Source organism: Nuphar pumila, chromosome 4, assembly GCF_984573655.1.
Source record: "Nuphar pumila chromosome 4, dmNupPumi1.hap1.1, whole genome shotgun sequence".
NCBI classification, from domain to species: Eukaryota; Viridiplantae; Streptophyta; class Magnoliopsida; order Nymphaeales; family Nymphaeaceae; genus Nuphar; species Nuphar pumila.
Genome location: NC_143252.1, coordinates 3,442,743 through 3,459,563, shown reverse-complemented (window position 1 = coordinate 3,459,563; position 16,821 = coordinate 3,442,743). Strand labels below are relative to the sequence as shown.

The 16,821-nt window shown below is 38.2% G+C and overlaps 1 protein-coding gene across 1 annotated transcript in view; it reads right to left on the bottom strand.

Moving 5' to 3' along the window:
* Window positions 1-6,667: 6,667 nt before the first annotated feature.
* LOC149839079 (putative GTP diphosphokinase RSH1, chloroplastic) overlaps window positions 6,668-16,821 on the bottom strand; it is a 67,332-nt gene continuing 57,178 nt past the window's right edge. The window contains exons 20-24 of the mRNA XM_090002252.1: window positions 8,791-8,877; window positions 8,255-8,708; window positions 7,454-7,515; window positions 7,300-7,368; window positions 6,668-7,029 (exon numbers count right to left, since the gene is read on the bottom strand). Of these exons, the coding sequence (XP_089858378.1) occupies window positions 6,928-7,029; window positions 7,300-7,368; window positions 7,454-7,515; window positions 8,255-8,708; window positions 8,791-8,877 (774 nt within the window). The 3' untranslated portion in view covers window positions 6,668-6,927. The remainder of the gene's footprint in view (window positions 7,030-7,299; window positions 7,369-7,453; window positions 7,516-8,254; window positions 8,709-8,790; window positions 8,878-16,821) is intronic.

Below are 16,821 nucleotides of genomic sequence, written 5' to 3'. Positions count from 1 at the left end.
GTCGGTAGCTGCAAAAAATCCAATTGGGTATTCGGTTACTTACTTTTCTCATTAAGTATACACAGGAACAATATTTAGGATATGAAAATACCCATTACATGATATGTTAAAATTACAACATGCCATTAATGAGCATGTGTTTAAATAAAACAAGAGTTAGATAAAATGAATTGGGTCTCGTCCTGAATGACAGCATATTTTCACCCTCCCTCAAGTTATACATGGTTTTGAACCATGAATAACTTGCCTTTTAACATCCAAAATTTGTCCTTGATAAGTCCTTTGGTAAACAAGTCAGCAACTTGATCAGCAGTCTGTACGTATTCTGGTTCAATTTCCTTTTATTAACCTTTTGTCTTACAAAATGTTGATCAATTTCAATATCTTTGGCACGACTGTGGTAGATAAGATTGAATGACATGTTGATAGCACTTTGATTGTCACACAAGAGAATGCTTTTAGAAATCAATTCTCTTACTTCTGTCAATAGGTGTTTGATCCATGTTACTTCGGCTGTAGCAGCTGCCATTGATCTATATTTAACTTTTGTACTCGACCTAGCTATGGCTTTTTGTTTTCTACTACTCCAGGAGACAAGATTTAGGCCAACAAAAATATAATATCCTGACACTGACCTACGTTCATCTGGGTCTAATATCCAATCTGCATCTGTGTAAGTAAGAAGTTTATGCATGTGATGACCATGCATACTCTTTCTATATAGAAGACCATCTCCAATAGTTCCCTTCAAATATCTAAGAATGCGTTTAACAACTTCCATATGCCCAATGTGCGGTTCATGCATGAACTGAGATACCTGATTGACAGAATAGACAATGTCAGGCCGAGTGAAGGTAAGATACTAAAGCATTCCTACTATCTTGTGATATCCTGTAGGATCCTCATATAAATCTCCATCTTGGAAACTGAGTTTCTGATGAAGTACACTGGGTGTGCTTAGAGGCTTGCAATCTCTCATACCTACCTTGCTAAGAACATCAACGGTATACTTATGTTGAGTAAGTGTCATGCCTTCAGGAGTCCTATCAACTTCTACTCCAAGAAAGTATCGCAGTTTACCAAGATCCTTCATCTTGAATCTATGGTTCAAAATTTTTTTAACTTGTTCAATATGTTCATTAGAGTTACCTGTAATGATGATGTCATCAACATATATCAACAACAGGGTAACTATATTTTTGTATTTGAATATAAAAAAAGAATGGTCAAGGAGAGATCGACTAAAGCCATATTTTTCTACTTCAAGAGAAAAACTGTCAAACCAAGATCGAGATGCGTGCTTCAGACCATATATAGCTCTTTTTAACCTGCACATGTATTCTTTAGAATTTCTTTCTGCATACCCAGTGTGTTGCTCCATGTATACTTCTTCTTTCAGAGATCCATGTAGAAACACATTTTTCACATCGAGTTGGCTGAGAGTCCACTGGTGCTCAACAACCAATGATAGTACGATACAGATAGTACCTATTTTCATGATTGGACTGAAAGTCTTATCATAGTCTTGTCTTTGCTCCTGCGTGAATCCTTTGGCAACCAGCCTAGCCTTGTATCACTCGATAATACCATTTGTCTTATACTTTATCTTATACATCCACTTTGACCCAACCATATTTCCACACTCGTGAAGAGCCTCCATTTCTTCGTTTATAGCTTCAATCCATCTCTTAGAATTTATTGCTTGATAAAATGTTGTGGGTTGATCTTTCTTGCCTAAAGAAGTTAAGAAGAGTTAAAAATCCATCGTGAAGTTCTCATAACTAACCCACCTATCGATAGGATGTCGAGGTCGGGTAGACCTTCTGTGAGCAGGTGATTGAATGGAAATAGAAAGAGAATTCTGCTCCTGATTAGAGCTAGAAGGTATCTCCTTCTCACGTCAAGAGTAAACAATGCCTTTATACCTTTCGGGGGCCAATAGTGGTCCTAAAATCACACTTTCCTGAGTCCTTTGTGCAACGATAGATATGTTTCCTTCATCTCTTTGATTACATTCAGAAGAACAAACACCATCATACTAGAAAGAGATCTGAGTTCAACCAAGGGTGATAAACTTTAATTTCAAGAAGAGTGTTAGCATTATGACCAAAATTTGATTCATCAAACACAACATTTCTGGATATTTTGATGTGCTTGCTCACAGGATCATAGCATATGTAGCCTTTGTAATCATCAGCATACCCTACAAATCTGCACTTTAAGGCCTTATCCTGAAACTTGTGTCGCATTAAACTATCAACATTAACATAACATACACACCCGAATACACGCAAATCATGATAATTTGGATGCACACCATGCAAAGAGAAATAGGGTGATTTGTTTTCCAAGATGTTCATGGGAAAGCGATTTATGACATAGATTGTTGTATGAAAAGCCTCTACCCAGAAGTTAATTTGAAGATTACTATCATGCATCATACTCACTGCACTTTCAACAATATGATAATGCTTCCGTTCAGCAATCACATTCTGTTGAGGGGTATGAGGGCAAGACACCTACCTACTGACTCCATTTGTCTGGAGGAAATTAATAAAGTCATTTGAAGAGAACTCACCCCCTCCATCACATTGGAAACAAGTAATATTCTCACAGAATTTATTTTGAACAAATAAATGAAAATTCTGAAACAATTTGAAGGTTTCAGATTTACTTTTCATAAAGAAGATCCATGTATATCGAGAATAGCTATCAATAAAAATAAGATAATATTTAGTGCCAGACATGGAAGGAACTGGATCCGGACCCCAAACATCAGAACATATAATTTCAAATAGTCTTGAAGCTCTTTTATTAATGGAATGAAATGGAAAAACATGACTCTTACACTGAAGACAACTAGAATATTTTTTATTATCGACACTTAAATTCAAACTTGACTTGAGAATAAGACTGCTAGAAACAAGCTTATCAATAAAACGACTACTACAATGACCCAGACGACCATGCCAAAGATGCGGCTCAATACATTCAGAAATATTAAGAACACTCTCAGGAGGAACTGAAGATGATGACGATGATTTGAGCTTCAAGATGGAATCAACGGATTGAACACAAGATGAAGGATTCTCTTGAAACACGTACATATTCTCTTGTCATTTTTCTTTAGCGAACATTTTTCTCGTGTGAAGGTCCTTAATATGAACATAAAAAAGAGTAAATTCAACCGAAGCATTAATGTCATCGACAAGCTTAGAGACTGAAACAATATTTTTCTTGATATTAGGAGCATGAATGACATTTGAAAGGGCAAGAGAAGAGTTGGACATAGGAATTACAGAATTTTCAATGTGCAAAATATGGTGATGAGACCCATCTTCAGTGACAATACTATTTCTACCAACATAAGAAACAAGATTTAGGAGCTTACCAGCATCACCAATGATATGAGTGTCTGCACCAGAATCAACATACCAAGTACCTTGATCATTTTGTTTGATATTCAATTCAGCCAAGGGAGATAATAACAACTCTTTGACTTCTCCAGTATTCTTCAATATATCTGTGCCTTTTCTTGTCTCCAATCGTTTTTCTCTATTTTGCGGGTTATACAAGCAATTTACCTTGATGTGCCCCTTTTTGTTGCAAAGAAAGCAGGTAGGTATTGTCCTTTGCCTTTGTAGATTAGGAGGCATACTGAGAGTAGGTAATATTCCACGGGCTCCTTGTCCATTCTTCTCTTGACCTCCCCTTTCCCGAGATTCATACCTGCCACATCCTCGACCATAGGTAACTCCTGTGGCAAGAACATTGTGTGCTCCAATGGGGTTGTGAATGCCTTCGGAGAATCCCCTCAAGGTCATCTCATATTGTAAGAGTTTAGCATGAAGGTCTTCAAATGTAGGTAATTCTGGCAAACATAGCAAAGAAGTAACCATCATGTGATAATCGGGTCTCAATCCGCTCAAAGTCTGTTACACCATATCTTTGTCACTGACCGCGCAACCCACGATGGCTAACTGATCAGTGATAGTCTTCATTTTGTTTAAGTACTCCATGGCAGTCATGGAGTCCTTCTTCAGCATTTGAAACTCTTTCTTTAAAAATAAAATTCTAGCCTGAAAAACTTGAGAATATGTTTGAACAAGACGATGCCACAACTGCATAGCTGAGCAGTCATCTGGGATTGCCACAAGTACCTTCTGTGACAAAGTGAAAGTGATGTACGCAACCAAAGCCTGATCTTGCTTCATCCAGGATACATACTCTAGATTTCTAACAAAGGTAATTAAAGTGTCACCCTCCCAATTCTTTTGTCTTCTTGTGATATGAACTCTGGAGGAACAGAAACAGAGTCATCCAGATGTCCAGAAAGATCCTGACTCCTTATGAATGTGATGATTTGTCTTTTCCAACTTGTAGAAGACTACCATGAACAATTGGCTTCGAGGATGGCGCCAACTTAGGCGGATGAGCGTGTTCTGGACCGCCATGATTTTCACCTTTTTGCTTTGATGTATATACCTCTTTAGCACTCTCGAGTGCCCCATAAGGCCTTACGACTTAAGCACTCTATGTATTCAGACCCTCTCTTCCCCTATTGATGTACTTTGCTTTCAAGTATATATAAAGAAACTTTTTGCATCCTTGCCTCTTTGCTCTCTTTGTGTTTGTGCATGGTACTCTTGCTTCTGCTCGTGTGTGTGTGTGTGTTGCCTGTGCGCTTAAAAGGCCTGCCTTTGGTGTTTGCGATTGCCTGAAGCTACGTCGCGGGGCCTTCGTTTCTAAGCCCGTGACAAGATGGATTTTGTAGGGGTGAAATCAAGATGCAGTAGGATAAAAGAGAAAAGAAAACAGTGAAAGAAGAAACAAATGGGAGAAGAAGAAATCGAATTAGATTGAATGCCTTATAAGAAGAAACAGTGAAAGAAGGGAAAAGAAGAAAGAAAAAATACCTTATAAGAGAACAAAGGGGTTGGACTGAATGTTCTAGGAGGTCATGATCTTCAATGAAGGATTTGATGCTCTGATACCATGTTAGAAAATGGTATTTCACCGTCAATCGCAAGAGAAAGAAGAGTAGAGAGGGCGAGAGGCGTCGGTGGCTGCAGAAAACCCAATTGGGTATTCGGTTGCTTGCTTTTCTCATTAAGTATACACAGGAACAACATTTAGGGTACGAAAATACCCATTACATGATATGTTAAAATTATAGCATGCCATTAATGAACATGCGTTTAAATAAAACAAGAGTTAGATAAAATGAATTGGGTCTGAGATCCAGACCCAGTCGTGAATGACAGCATCTTTTCATTTTCCACCCTTAATTTCACCACAATGTCCCCTAGTCATTAATACATCCATCCCAAGTGGCTATTTTTTCTGTTAAAATTCATAATCATGTCATAGTTTGTAGTAAAATAGTAAATTATTGTATGTAAATTTTGGTTTTCCAAATATTGAAATGCAACATGACAATCTCTCCTCAAAATTTTGCTTGGCATAATCTCTCTCTCGCTCAACATAACTAGATATGCTAGCAAATAAGGCTAAAAAGGGTTGAATATGGGTAGGATTGGAGTTTGTCCACATTTTACATTTAAAAATAGAAATAGACATGCTTTCATAGTCAACTAATCCTATATTCAACTTATTAGTTTGAATTCATTTGTTTATATACTTCTATTTTATGTAAGCGTGTGAATAGAAAACATAAACTTATAATAAATCCTTTTGGAAGCCCATTTTAGATTTAGTTATATTAATAGGCCATTGACAATCTACCCATGAGCAGGTATTACTTGGAGTCCGGGATATGACATATGAGGCATTGTTTTTATAATTAGGGCAGTCACTTGATCCCTTCTAAAAAGAGCAAATTTTGAAATTATAATAGGCTTTTGTGCTCCTAAATGTGTCTAATATCAGGATTCTAAAGTCAACTAAACAAAAGTTAGTTGCAACTCTTTTATGATTATAGACAATTGGTGTGAACCACTCTTAAGTTAGTTGCAACCTTCTATAATTACATATGATTGGTGTGATCCATTCTTATTTCTTAATCTTAAGTTATTTTGACTCTTATCAAGAACCCAATGAAAGTTTTCCATTTGGATATTGAAATTTGATGTACTTATCTTACTGAGTTTGATTTGGTGATGGTGAGCACTTCAATAACAAACCAAAACATGAAAAGTGTTCAACTCTTATGATTTTATCATGCATTTAAAAACAAATTATTTGGTTAACTCTTGATTTTCCATTTTTAGAGATATAAAGATGCTTTAATCCTAGACTTAGATTAATACAAATTTAAAGATATATAAAGTTGAGAGAGGGACAAATAACACTGGTAGAGGAATAAGTGAGATTTTCCTGTTGGGTGGTGCTTTGATTCTTGGAGTATTGACCACTATTGTTGAGTAGGAAAGAGAAAACCAAGAATTTAGAAGAAGAGTGATTTGAGAAAAAAATCTCAAAAACTGCTCTTACTGCAAATATTGTATTTTCACCTGATAATTTTTTAGGTATTTTTTAACTTTTTAGAAACTTAGCAGGGCGAGCTTCTATTCATTCCATGCATACCCAACAAAAGGAGGCAAAATAATGCAAAATGAAGACCTGAAACCGACTTTCAAATTAAGAGACATGGATCATCAAGAATCAACAATAATTACCTTCAATTACACTTTTGTCACTTTAAAAGGATACCGAAGATGATCTTTATATCAATAAAAACAATTATGAATGGACATTTACACAAAAATACCCAATGTCTCTCTTTATATACAGCTACCTCGGATGCTCTATGAACTTGACATTTGAAGATTGAATTTGACAAATGCATGCCGTACTTGACATGCTTACCTTCCTGGAAGGTGACTACGTTTGTAAATTATATTGGACTTAGCTTTGTATATCCACATTGAACTCCGATCAGGATGACTTGTATTGCACAATTTAACATTAAAGAAATCCATAATCCAAATGTTCGGTTTTTTGCCAGCTACATCCAGTGCACCAGCCAAGAACACCCTGGATCAAATCAATGCTCGAGCAGACCTTTGCCTGAAGAGATGAACAATTAGTTTGCATCAGACAAAAGCAGCATGTTGATTCTTTAATCAGCTCAGCCAACTCAGATAACTTGTAGCTAGTAACATGAGCTGAAAAGGACTTGTCTAAGTCGAACCACAATGTTCAATTTGGGACACCTAACTGAGTAGGTCCCAGTCGCAAAGTCCAAACTAATTCAAACTTGCAAAGCAAGCAAATCCTAGAACTTTTTAAGAATGTCAGTTGACAAGAAATGAGATAAAATGTGAAATAATTGAATACCAGATTGTCAAAGTCTCCTTCAATGTGAAATAGCATGACACCGATGCCCCTTCTCCTGTCAATCTCTGCCTGATCATTGGAGGCAGCAAGTATGCCGACATCATTGATAGGTTTAACTAAAAAAAAATAATCAATTAAAAAGAAAATCACTTACCACACAAGAACAAATCATTATACCAGCAGTTGTCAAAGCAGAAGTTACTTCTGCCATCATCCCTGCTCTCACAACAACAATCAAATGCAGGAAGCAATCAGCAACAGAATAGATCAAACCAATTACAGATTTGATTTAGAATGATTTTGGGCAAGATAAGATATTGAACTATTGCAGCTCTTAAACTAGTTCGGCGAACTCTATATTTATATGCCAAGAGAGTTTTCAAACAAATACAGAAGAAACAAAATCTGAAAGGCAAGCACATGGTTGGAGCCATGCAATCTTAAGAACAAAAGCATATACTGAATCTGCACAATGACACGATTTGGAATCTCAGTGAACCAGACAGCAGGGAGATGACTCAGGTCAACATTTAGTTGCATGGTAAAAATTGCAGAACCAAAAACATGAATGTTTAAATGGACAGGCTATGTAACACAGACTCTTCTAACAGGGCAAGTGCAGGTGCAACACTTGGACACAGCTTCCTTTGTGTCAGGTGAAATCAGCCACACCAAGGTTCATTTCTGTCCAAAAGTAGATCCGGTTGACCCCTAACCAAGTCCAGCTTTATCTATATTATATATATAATTAAATACATACATCTCTCTCTCTCTCTCTCTCTCTCTCTCTCTCTCTCTCTCTCTCTCTCTCTATATATATATATATATATATATATATATATATATATATATATATATATATATATCCGCACCCAAGTTTTTTAAAATTGCCGTGTCGCACCCTCTGCACCGCACCCACACCTGCACCTATGTAACATAGTGGACAGGGCATCACCTCCTTGATTGATAGAAACAACACAAAACCATTGAATGGACTGTCCTTCAAGATTGTGCCAGAACGCTACTTTGCCAGCCTTCCAGGTTTCTAGACCAGGCAACACTTCCTTGTACACAGGAATCTTTTTCCGTAACACTGCAGAAAGACCATTTTCTTGAGACAAAAACTCCCCATTGACCTTCAAGCTCATCTTCTGCATGCTCTTGTTATGTTTCCCATTCACTTTTGGGGTGCCCGCCCTTCCTCGAACATGCAGAACATCATCATGGCTTTTTCTTGCTGATAATCCTGAAACATTCACAAGTATTTTCCTCCACATTGATTTGTCCTCTCTGGAAGAATCTGGAATAACAGTCATTGATTCAACCCCACACTTGATATCAGCAACAAAGTTGTTGACTGCATCGGCTGTTATTTCGGCAGCTGAGAGTGCAGCCTGCTCTCTCAAGAACTGAACATGGTAGAACTCTTTCAGTTGATAAGATCATGTAAAATGAAAATAATCAGTATTAGATAATTCAGAAAGTACTTACCTTCATTATCTTATGTCTTGCACTGCGGGTCCTTGCATGTTGCAACCATTGCTGATGCTGCTGGAATGCATTTTTGCTACACAATGCCTAACCATATATCACCACACAGATACACCAACATGAGCTTTTTTGAAACATGAGAATTCAGCATGATAACTTCACAATAAAACAGATCCAGCAGCATCAATACAAAATAGAGGAGGATGTATGCATGCATTATGCATCTGTGTCCGTGTGTGTGGGTGTTGAAACAGGGCAAAGAAGCAGTATTTTATGAGCCGAAAAAAGTATGCCAGTGTTTCCTTAATAAGAAATCAATCCCATCTTGCCTAAAAGTTCAGAATTTTGTCGGCACAGTGTTCATTGGCATTACAAACCTAATGTGAATGTGTCAAAATTCAGAAGGCACTGTTCTCAGGATCAATGGACAATAACAGTCAAATAGCTTCAATTGTGTGCTATCTTTGAGTTTTTGACATCTTTCCCATAATTAACGAGCCCACTAAAATAAATAATAACTAAGATACATCTCCGAAATCATAACACCCTTTCTGCAACCCTTTCAGCCCCTTCAAGATATGACTAGCATGTAAACATTATTCTTGGAAACTGTTGAGAGTAGGTGGTTTAAAGTTAAATCTTCTTAGTTTTGGAGGTTATTTGAAAAGTTATTAAATATTGGACTTGGATGTAATTTATTAATTTGGACTCTCTCTATTTAACATAGAGAGAGCCCTAATGTCGATTAAGTGAATTAGAATTTTCACTGTATGTGCTGCCGTCTCTCTCTCTCTCTCTCTCTCTCTCTCTCTTCCTCCTCTCTCTCTCTCTAACCAGGGTTCGGTACAATTAAATCTTCTTAGTTTTGGAGGTTATTTGAAAAGTTATTAAATATTGGACTTGGATGTAATTTATTAATTTGGACTCTCTCTATTTAACATAGAGAGAGCCCTAATGTCGATTAAGTGAATTAGAATTTTCTCTGTATGTGCTGCCGTCTCTCTCTCTCTCTCTCTCTCTCTCTCTCTCTCTCTCTCTCTCTCTCTCTCTAACCAGGGTTCGGTACAACATCCTATATCATTCTACATGGTATCAGAGCATCGATCGTGGGATCTTACTCGATCGTGATCAAACTGTTGCCGAGTTTCTCCCTGCACCAACGAAGATTTTTTTTTTCCAGGTTAGCTGCTTGTGATTTCTGTGTAAGATCTGATAACAGATCTGGGATTTGACCAAGGTCATGGCCCAGATCTGTCATCAGATCTAAGGAACAGGATGTGTGCCTCTAGTTTCCTGTTTTTTTTTCGTTCGTGATTCTTTGTTGCCGTGATCTCCCTGTTGCCGTGATTCCCTGGTACCGTGAATCCCTGTCGTGATTCCTTGCCGTGATCCCCTATTGCTGTGATTCTTGTTGCTGTGATTTCCTGCAATCTTCTGGTCGATATTTGTTTATTTCTTGTCGTGACTTCCTGCTATTTGGGAGAAACAACAATTGCACTTATTGTGCTGTGCTGGTGATTAAGATATGACTGTCGAGCCCTATATGTCTGGGAACAGCCTCTGGTATGATTCAATTTATGCATATACAGAGTTGTGTTGGTCGTGACTTCATGATGTGCTGAAGAAAAATTATATTTTGGAACTATTACTCATGTGTATGGGCTGCTGTTCACTAATGTCGTGGAAACTGTGTTGAGAAAGTAACTTTGTTGTGGGCTGTGGATTCTTATTGTCGTGGTTTTGTGTGTGTGAACAGCTGCTGGTTGTCTAACACACGCTATCCCCTGTAGTGGTTGAAGTCTCTCCAGTTTTTGTTTGCTGAAATAGAAGTATATCTTCAGTATGGCTGAAAGTTCGAAATGTGATTCCAAATTGGAACATGTTGGAGAGTATAAGGCATTTTCCAATCCCTTTTCGTATGGATCCTCTGTAAGGTTGAATGAAACTAACTATGCCAGGTGGTCCAGAACGTTCATGATGTCAGTATCTGGACATCGTAGAAAGCATATCTTGCTGGAAGAAGAACCCACTGAAAAATTGGGAAAATATGCTACCTGGGATGAAGATAATGACATAGTTATGTCATGGATCATGAATAGTGTTGAAACCCACATTGCAGATGGTTTAATTTATTATAATACAGCCAAGCAGATGTGGGACAATCTTAGAGATACGTATTCACAAGAGACCAATGTGAGTCGTATCCTGCAAGTCGAACAAGAGATATATAATTTACAGCAGGGAGATCAGACCTTGGCCCAGTATTATGCATCAGTAAAAGCTGCATTTGAAAGACTCAATGCTCACATGCCTCTTTGTTGCTCGAAGCAGAAAGATCATCAAGAACAGACTATGGTTGCTCGGTTTCTTACAGGTTTATCTTCAGAATTTTCTGTTGCAAAAGTCCAAATGTTGACTGGATCAGATGTACCTACTCTTGCTGATGCATATAATCGCCTTAGTAGACTTGCGATATCTCTTCCACAATCACAGCCTGTGACCCAGTCATCTGCTCTAGTTGCTTCCTCTGGTTATGGACGTGGAAATATTCAGAATATCAGAGGACGAGGTCGTGGACGAGGTATAGGAGGCAGAGAAAAGCTTCAATGCACATTCTGTGGAAAATCTGGACATTTAGAAGATCGGTGCTGGGATAAACATGGCAGGCCAACCTCTTCATCATCAAATTCTTATGCTCCTAAAGCAAATGTTACTACTCTGGAGGCAACAAAGGTACAGGAAAATATCTCTGCTGGTGACAGTAGTATCACCCTCAGTCGTGCTGAATATGATGAGCTGATAGCCCTTCGTTCTGTGAGTTCCATCCCTCCTGTAGCTGGTGTTGCCTATTCAACAGGAAATCACCTACATCCAACAAACAGTAAGTGGATTATTGACTCCGGTGCATCCAGACATTTGTGTGGAAATTCTCTTGTTTTTTCAGATCTAAAGGATATTAATGCTCATCGAGGAGTCTCATTAGCCGATGGGAGTTCCTCCCCTGTTGTTGGTCAGGGCAATATTTCTATATCCTCCTCATTACAGTTGCAAAATGTTCTTCATGCTCCAAACTTTCCTCTAAGTTTACTCTCTGTTAGTTGCCTTATAAAAGAACAAAACTGTAGAGTAATATTTGATCCGATGGGGTGTCATTTTCATGATTTGCTGACGGGGAAGAAGATTGGTGGAGGCTATGAAACAAATGGAGTTTACTACCTACATCATCCAATGGGTAATGTTCATGCTGCTGTGGAACATTCATCCAGTCCTGTTCATCGTCGTCTGGGCCATCCTTCATTGTCAAAGCTTCGTTCAGTCTTTCCTCAAATTCCTTCCACCACATCATTTCAGTGTGAAGCTTGTCAACTGGGCAAGCATCATCGAAGCTCGTTCTCTTCAAGTCAGAGTCAGTCTAGTAATAAAGTTTTTGAACTTCTTCATGCAGATGTATGAGGTCCTAGTAAGATTCCTACTAGGACTCAGTGTCGTTACTATTTGGTTATTGTTGATGATTTTTTTCTAAGTTGTCATGGGTGTTTTTAATAAATGAACGATCTGAAGTTCCACGTATTATTCAATCCTTAATTCTTGAAATAAAAACTCAGTTTGAATCTTTTGTCAAGATTGTTCGCACTGATAATGCTCTCGAGTTTAAATCAAAAGGTCTGTTACAATTTTACCAAGATAATGGCATCCAACCCCAAACTTCCTGTGCCTATTCTTCTCAACAAAATGGTGTGGCTGAGCGAAAACATCGGCACTTGCTTGATGTTGCCAGGACTATTATGATTCAATCCAATGTTCCTGCGTTATACTGGGGTGATGCGATTACCACTGCTTGCTATCTGATCAACCGCATGCCTTCATCTTCTGTGGGCGATCAAATTCCATTTCATATCCTAAAACCTAATGCCCCACTTTTTTCTTTTTCACCCAAAATATTTGGATGTGTTTGTTTTGTACACAAACTTGGCCCTGACCGTGATAAATTAGCTGCTCAAGCTACAAAATGCATATTCATAGGTTATCCCAAAAATCAAAAGGGATATCGATGTTATGATCCTATTTCTCGCCGAGAGTATGTCAGTGCGGATGTATCTTTCCTGGAATCCACTCCATATTACTCCAGTACCGGTTCTCCACTGTAGGTTGATCCAGCTGAGTCTTTTCCTTTACCTATACCTCCTTTTCCGTTGGAGTCTGTGCCCTCACTACCGAACCAAACTTCATCCGCTTCCAGATTTCATAATCCTCCATTGGTATATGTGCGTAGAGCTCCATCTCCGCAAGAGCCTTCATCTTCTTCTTCCCCTGAGGTAAGTTCTACTGACAATAGTGATCTTCATGATGATGATAACAGGCCTATTGCTCTACGAAAGGGGACACGACAATGTACCTTATATCCCATATCTCATTTTGTCTCTGATGTCAGAATTGGAAATCAGATGAAGTCTTTTATTTCAGCCTTATCTGCTGAAACTATTCCACTGAACTATCAGCAGGCAGAACTTGATAAGCGATGGAAACTGGCTATGCAAGAAGAAATGGATGCTTTAGTATCTCAGCATACATGGGATCTAGTTGATTCCCCAACAGATGCTGACATTGTTGGATGTAAATGGGTATATACAATAAAGTACAAATCTGATGGTTCTATTGAAAGGTACAAGGCCAGATTAGTAGCAAAAGGGTATACTCAGACATATGGAATTGATTTCTTTGAAACTTTTTCCCCTGTTGCACGGATGGGTACGATTCGTCTTGTTCTCTCAGTAGCTGTTCAGCATGGTTGGAGTTTGTACCAATTAGATGTGAAGAATGTGTTTCTATATGGGGATCTATCTGAGACTGTTTACATGCAACAACCTCCAGGATTCGAGGTTGAGGGGGAGTGTCAGAAAGTGTGTAGATTGAGAAAGGCGATTTATGGTTTGAAACAGAGTCCTCGCGCATGGTTTCAAAAGTTGTTTGAAGTGATGTCACGCTTTGGCTTTAATAGGTCAGCAGCCTATCATACGCTATTTATCAAGAAAACTAGCTCTGGCATAGTTGTTATGGTGGTATATGTGGATGACATTATTCTTACAGGAGATGATGTGAAAGCCATTGAAGCCACAAAGGCTCATCTTCAAAAACATTTTGTTACAAAAGACCTTGGTTCACTGAGGTATTTTCTGGGTATAGAAGTTGCCAGGAGCCGTGAAGGGATGGTTCTGTCTCAACGGAAATATGTTCTTGACTTATTAAAGGAAACAGGAATGTTGGGAGCCAAACCAGCAAATATTCCCATGGACCATAAAGTTCAGTTGTTTGAAGAAGCGTCAAAAACGGTTGATAGCAAAAGCTATCGCTCCCTAGTAGGGAAGCTATTGTATGTGACTGTGACCAGACCGGATATTGCTTTAGCAGTAAGCAAGGTTAGCCAGTTTATGGACAAACCAACTGAGGTACACTGGAATGCAACTATTATGATTCTCAGATATCTAAAATCTTCTCCTGGAAAGGGGTTATTGTTCAGGAAAGGTGGAACTCTGGAGATAGTGGCCTATTCTGATGCTGACTATGCAGGATCTGTAGTGGATAGAAAATCTACCACAGGATTCTGTGTGTTTTTGGGAGACAACTTGATCTCATGGAGAAGTAAGAAACAAAATGTGGTTTCTAGGTCAAGTGCAGAATCAGAATATCGTGCTATGGCCCAAACAGCTGCTGAAATGATGTGGGTTCGTACTGTTCTTCATGATCTTCAGGTGAAAGGTTTCATCTCCTATGACCATGATGTGTGATAACAAGGTTGCAACATATATAGCAAACAATCCTGTCTTTCATGAGAGAACAAAGCATATTGAGGTTGATTGTCACTATGTAAGGAGAATGGTCCAAGCTGGATATATCAATACCAAATATCTTAAGTCAGAAGATCAAGTTGCAGATATGTTTACAAAACCCCTTGCTAGACCAAATTTCTCAAAATGTTGTGACAAGCTGAACATGATTGATATCTATGCTCCAGCTTGAGGGGGAGTGTTGAGAGTAGGTGGTTTAAAGTTAAATCTTCTTAGTTTTGGAGGTTATTTGAAAAGTTATTAAATATTGGACTTGGATGTAATTTATTAATTTGGACTCTCTCTATTTAACATAGAGAGAGCCCTAATGTCGATTAAGTGAATTAGAATTTTCTCTGTATGTGCTGCCGTCTCTCTCTCTCTCTCTCTCTCTCTCTCTCTCTCTCTCTCTCTCTCTCTCTCTCTCTCTCTCTCTCTCTCTCTTCCTCCTCTCTCTCTCTCTCTAACCAGGGTTCGGTACAACATCCTATATCATTCTATAGAAACTGTGGGAATTGAAGCATTACATGCCAATAGCTACATTACCATTACAAAAACTGAGTGATCAAATTCCAGCACCATATAAGATACAGAAGAAATCATATTGTTTTACTCAAAAAACCATGGAAAGCATGCACTTGACAAGTTAGCACCATAGGCCCTATACAAACTAGCAAGCAGAAACTGCAAGCTATTCATTTCCTCTATCAGAAAGCAGTAGCAATTACTGAACCTAGTAGCTCTCTGATAGATCAATCTCAACATTCATGCCCTCATCTTCCTGAGCCGCATGGGACAAGTTATGTCAGCGATAGGTAGGACTCCTAATAATGATTGTCATCAAGTAGGCATGCTATCAATGATGCCATTTTCAGTCTTAATGAGACTAGTTGAAGATTCAAAAGAAGGGAATATTACAACTTCAAAAGATTAACTTTGGACGACCACCAAAAAACAAAAAATGAAAGGCTAACTTGGACATTACTATATGGTCTAATCATTCTAATATGCAAATATTATTTGTTACCTTCTTGTGTTGAGCAAACCACTCAACATGATGCATAACCCAAAATTGCAAGTTAAACCAAGTCAAATCTCTTGTGTCTGTCATAAATCTATGTCACATCACATGGTTGCAAGTGTGGTGGGTACGACACTGTAATTTAAGAAAACATGGATATATATATAATGCATTTACAATTACACGAATTGGCAAAAAACAAGTTTAACGTTATATAATTACTAATATATAACTATATCTTTTAATTTTTTTATGTTTTTATGACCTTTTTAAACTTGGACAATTTTGGACTTAGACAAAGTTGACTGAGCCCAAAATTGGACCACAATGGTCAGGTGCGAGTAGACCGCACCTAACACCTATTGAGCAGAGTTACCGGAAGCGCCCCTGCTATAGGGGAAGCGCGCTTCCCCAATACGCGCTTCGGAAGCGCGAAACGCGGTGCTTTTGAAACACGAGGGGAAGCGCACGCTTATGACAGGAAGCGTGTCCCCCTTTAATGGGGTACGCATTATTTATTTTACCATTTCACCCTTTTTTTAAATAAAGATTTTTTTCATTAAGGGTAAAATGGGAAATTTTAAAAAGTTGTGAAATAAAAACTCGAAAGAGAGGCTTAGAGTTTTTTTTCACGCCTCTTTCGAGCCTCTCCTCCTCCCTCTCTCGCTCAGCCGATTTAGCAACCTTCTCCGGCGACCTCCGACGTCCGGCGACCTCTGCCGACCGAAGATGACTACTATATTCAAGAAAATTTTTATTTTTCTTTTGTTTTAATCGAAGGAAACCAATTTTTTTGGTCACCTACCAATCACCCGAGTGTCTGCCACTGATTAAGGCAACCATCTATAGAAAATCAATTGAGACCTTTTCTTGAAAACAAGGTGCTACATAAAACATGGCAATATCAAGATGGATAAAATCTGGAAAAAAAAATGAAGCTCAACAATGAAGGATTTTGTTCTGCTGAAGAGATCTTCATTAACAACCCTCTCATTTCACCACTCAGGCTTCACTGAGTACACTCTACATGACCGTGTTACCAATAAAAAATGACACCAAAATGAACTTGATGGCGTTAATAGGTTGAATTAGAAACCAAATCCACAAAAGATCTCCTAATCTTTTGCATTAATGGCAATGTCAAAATGCTTGTTATTAGTTGCTTATAAACTTCCAAAAGGAAGA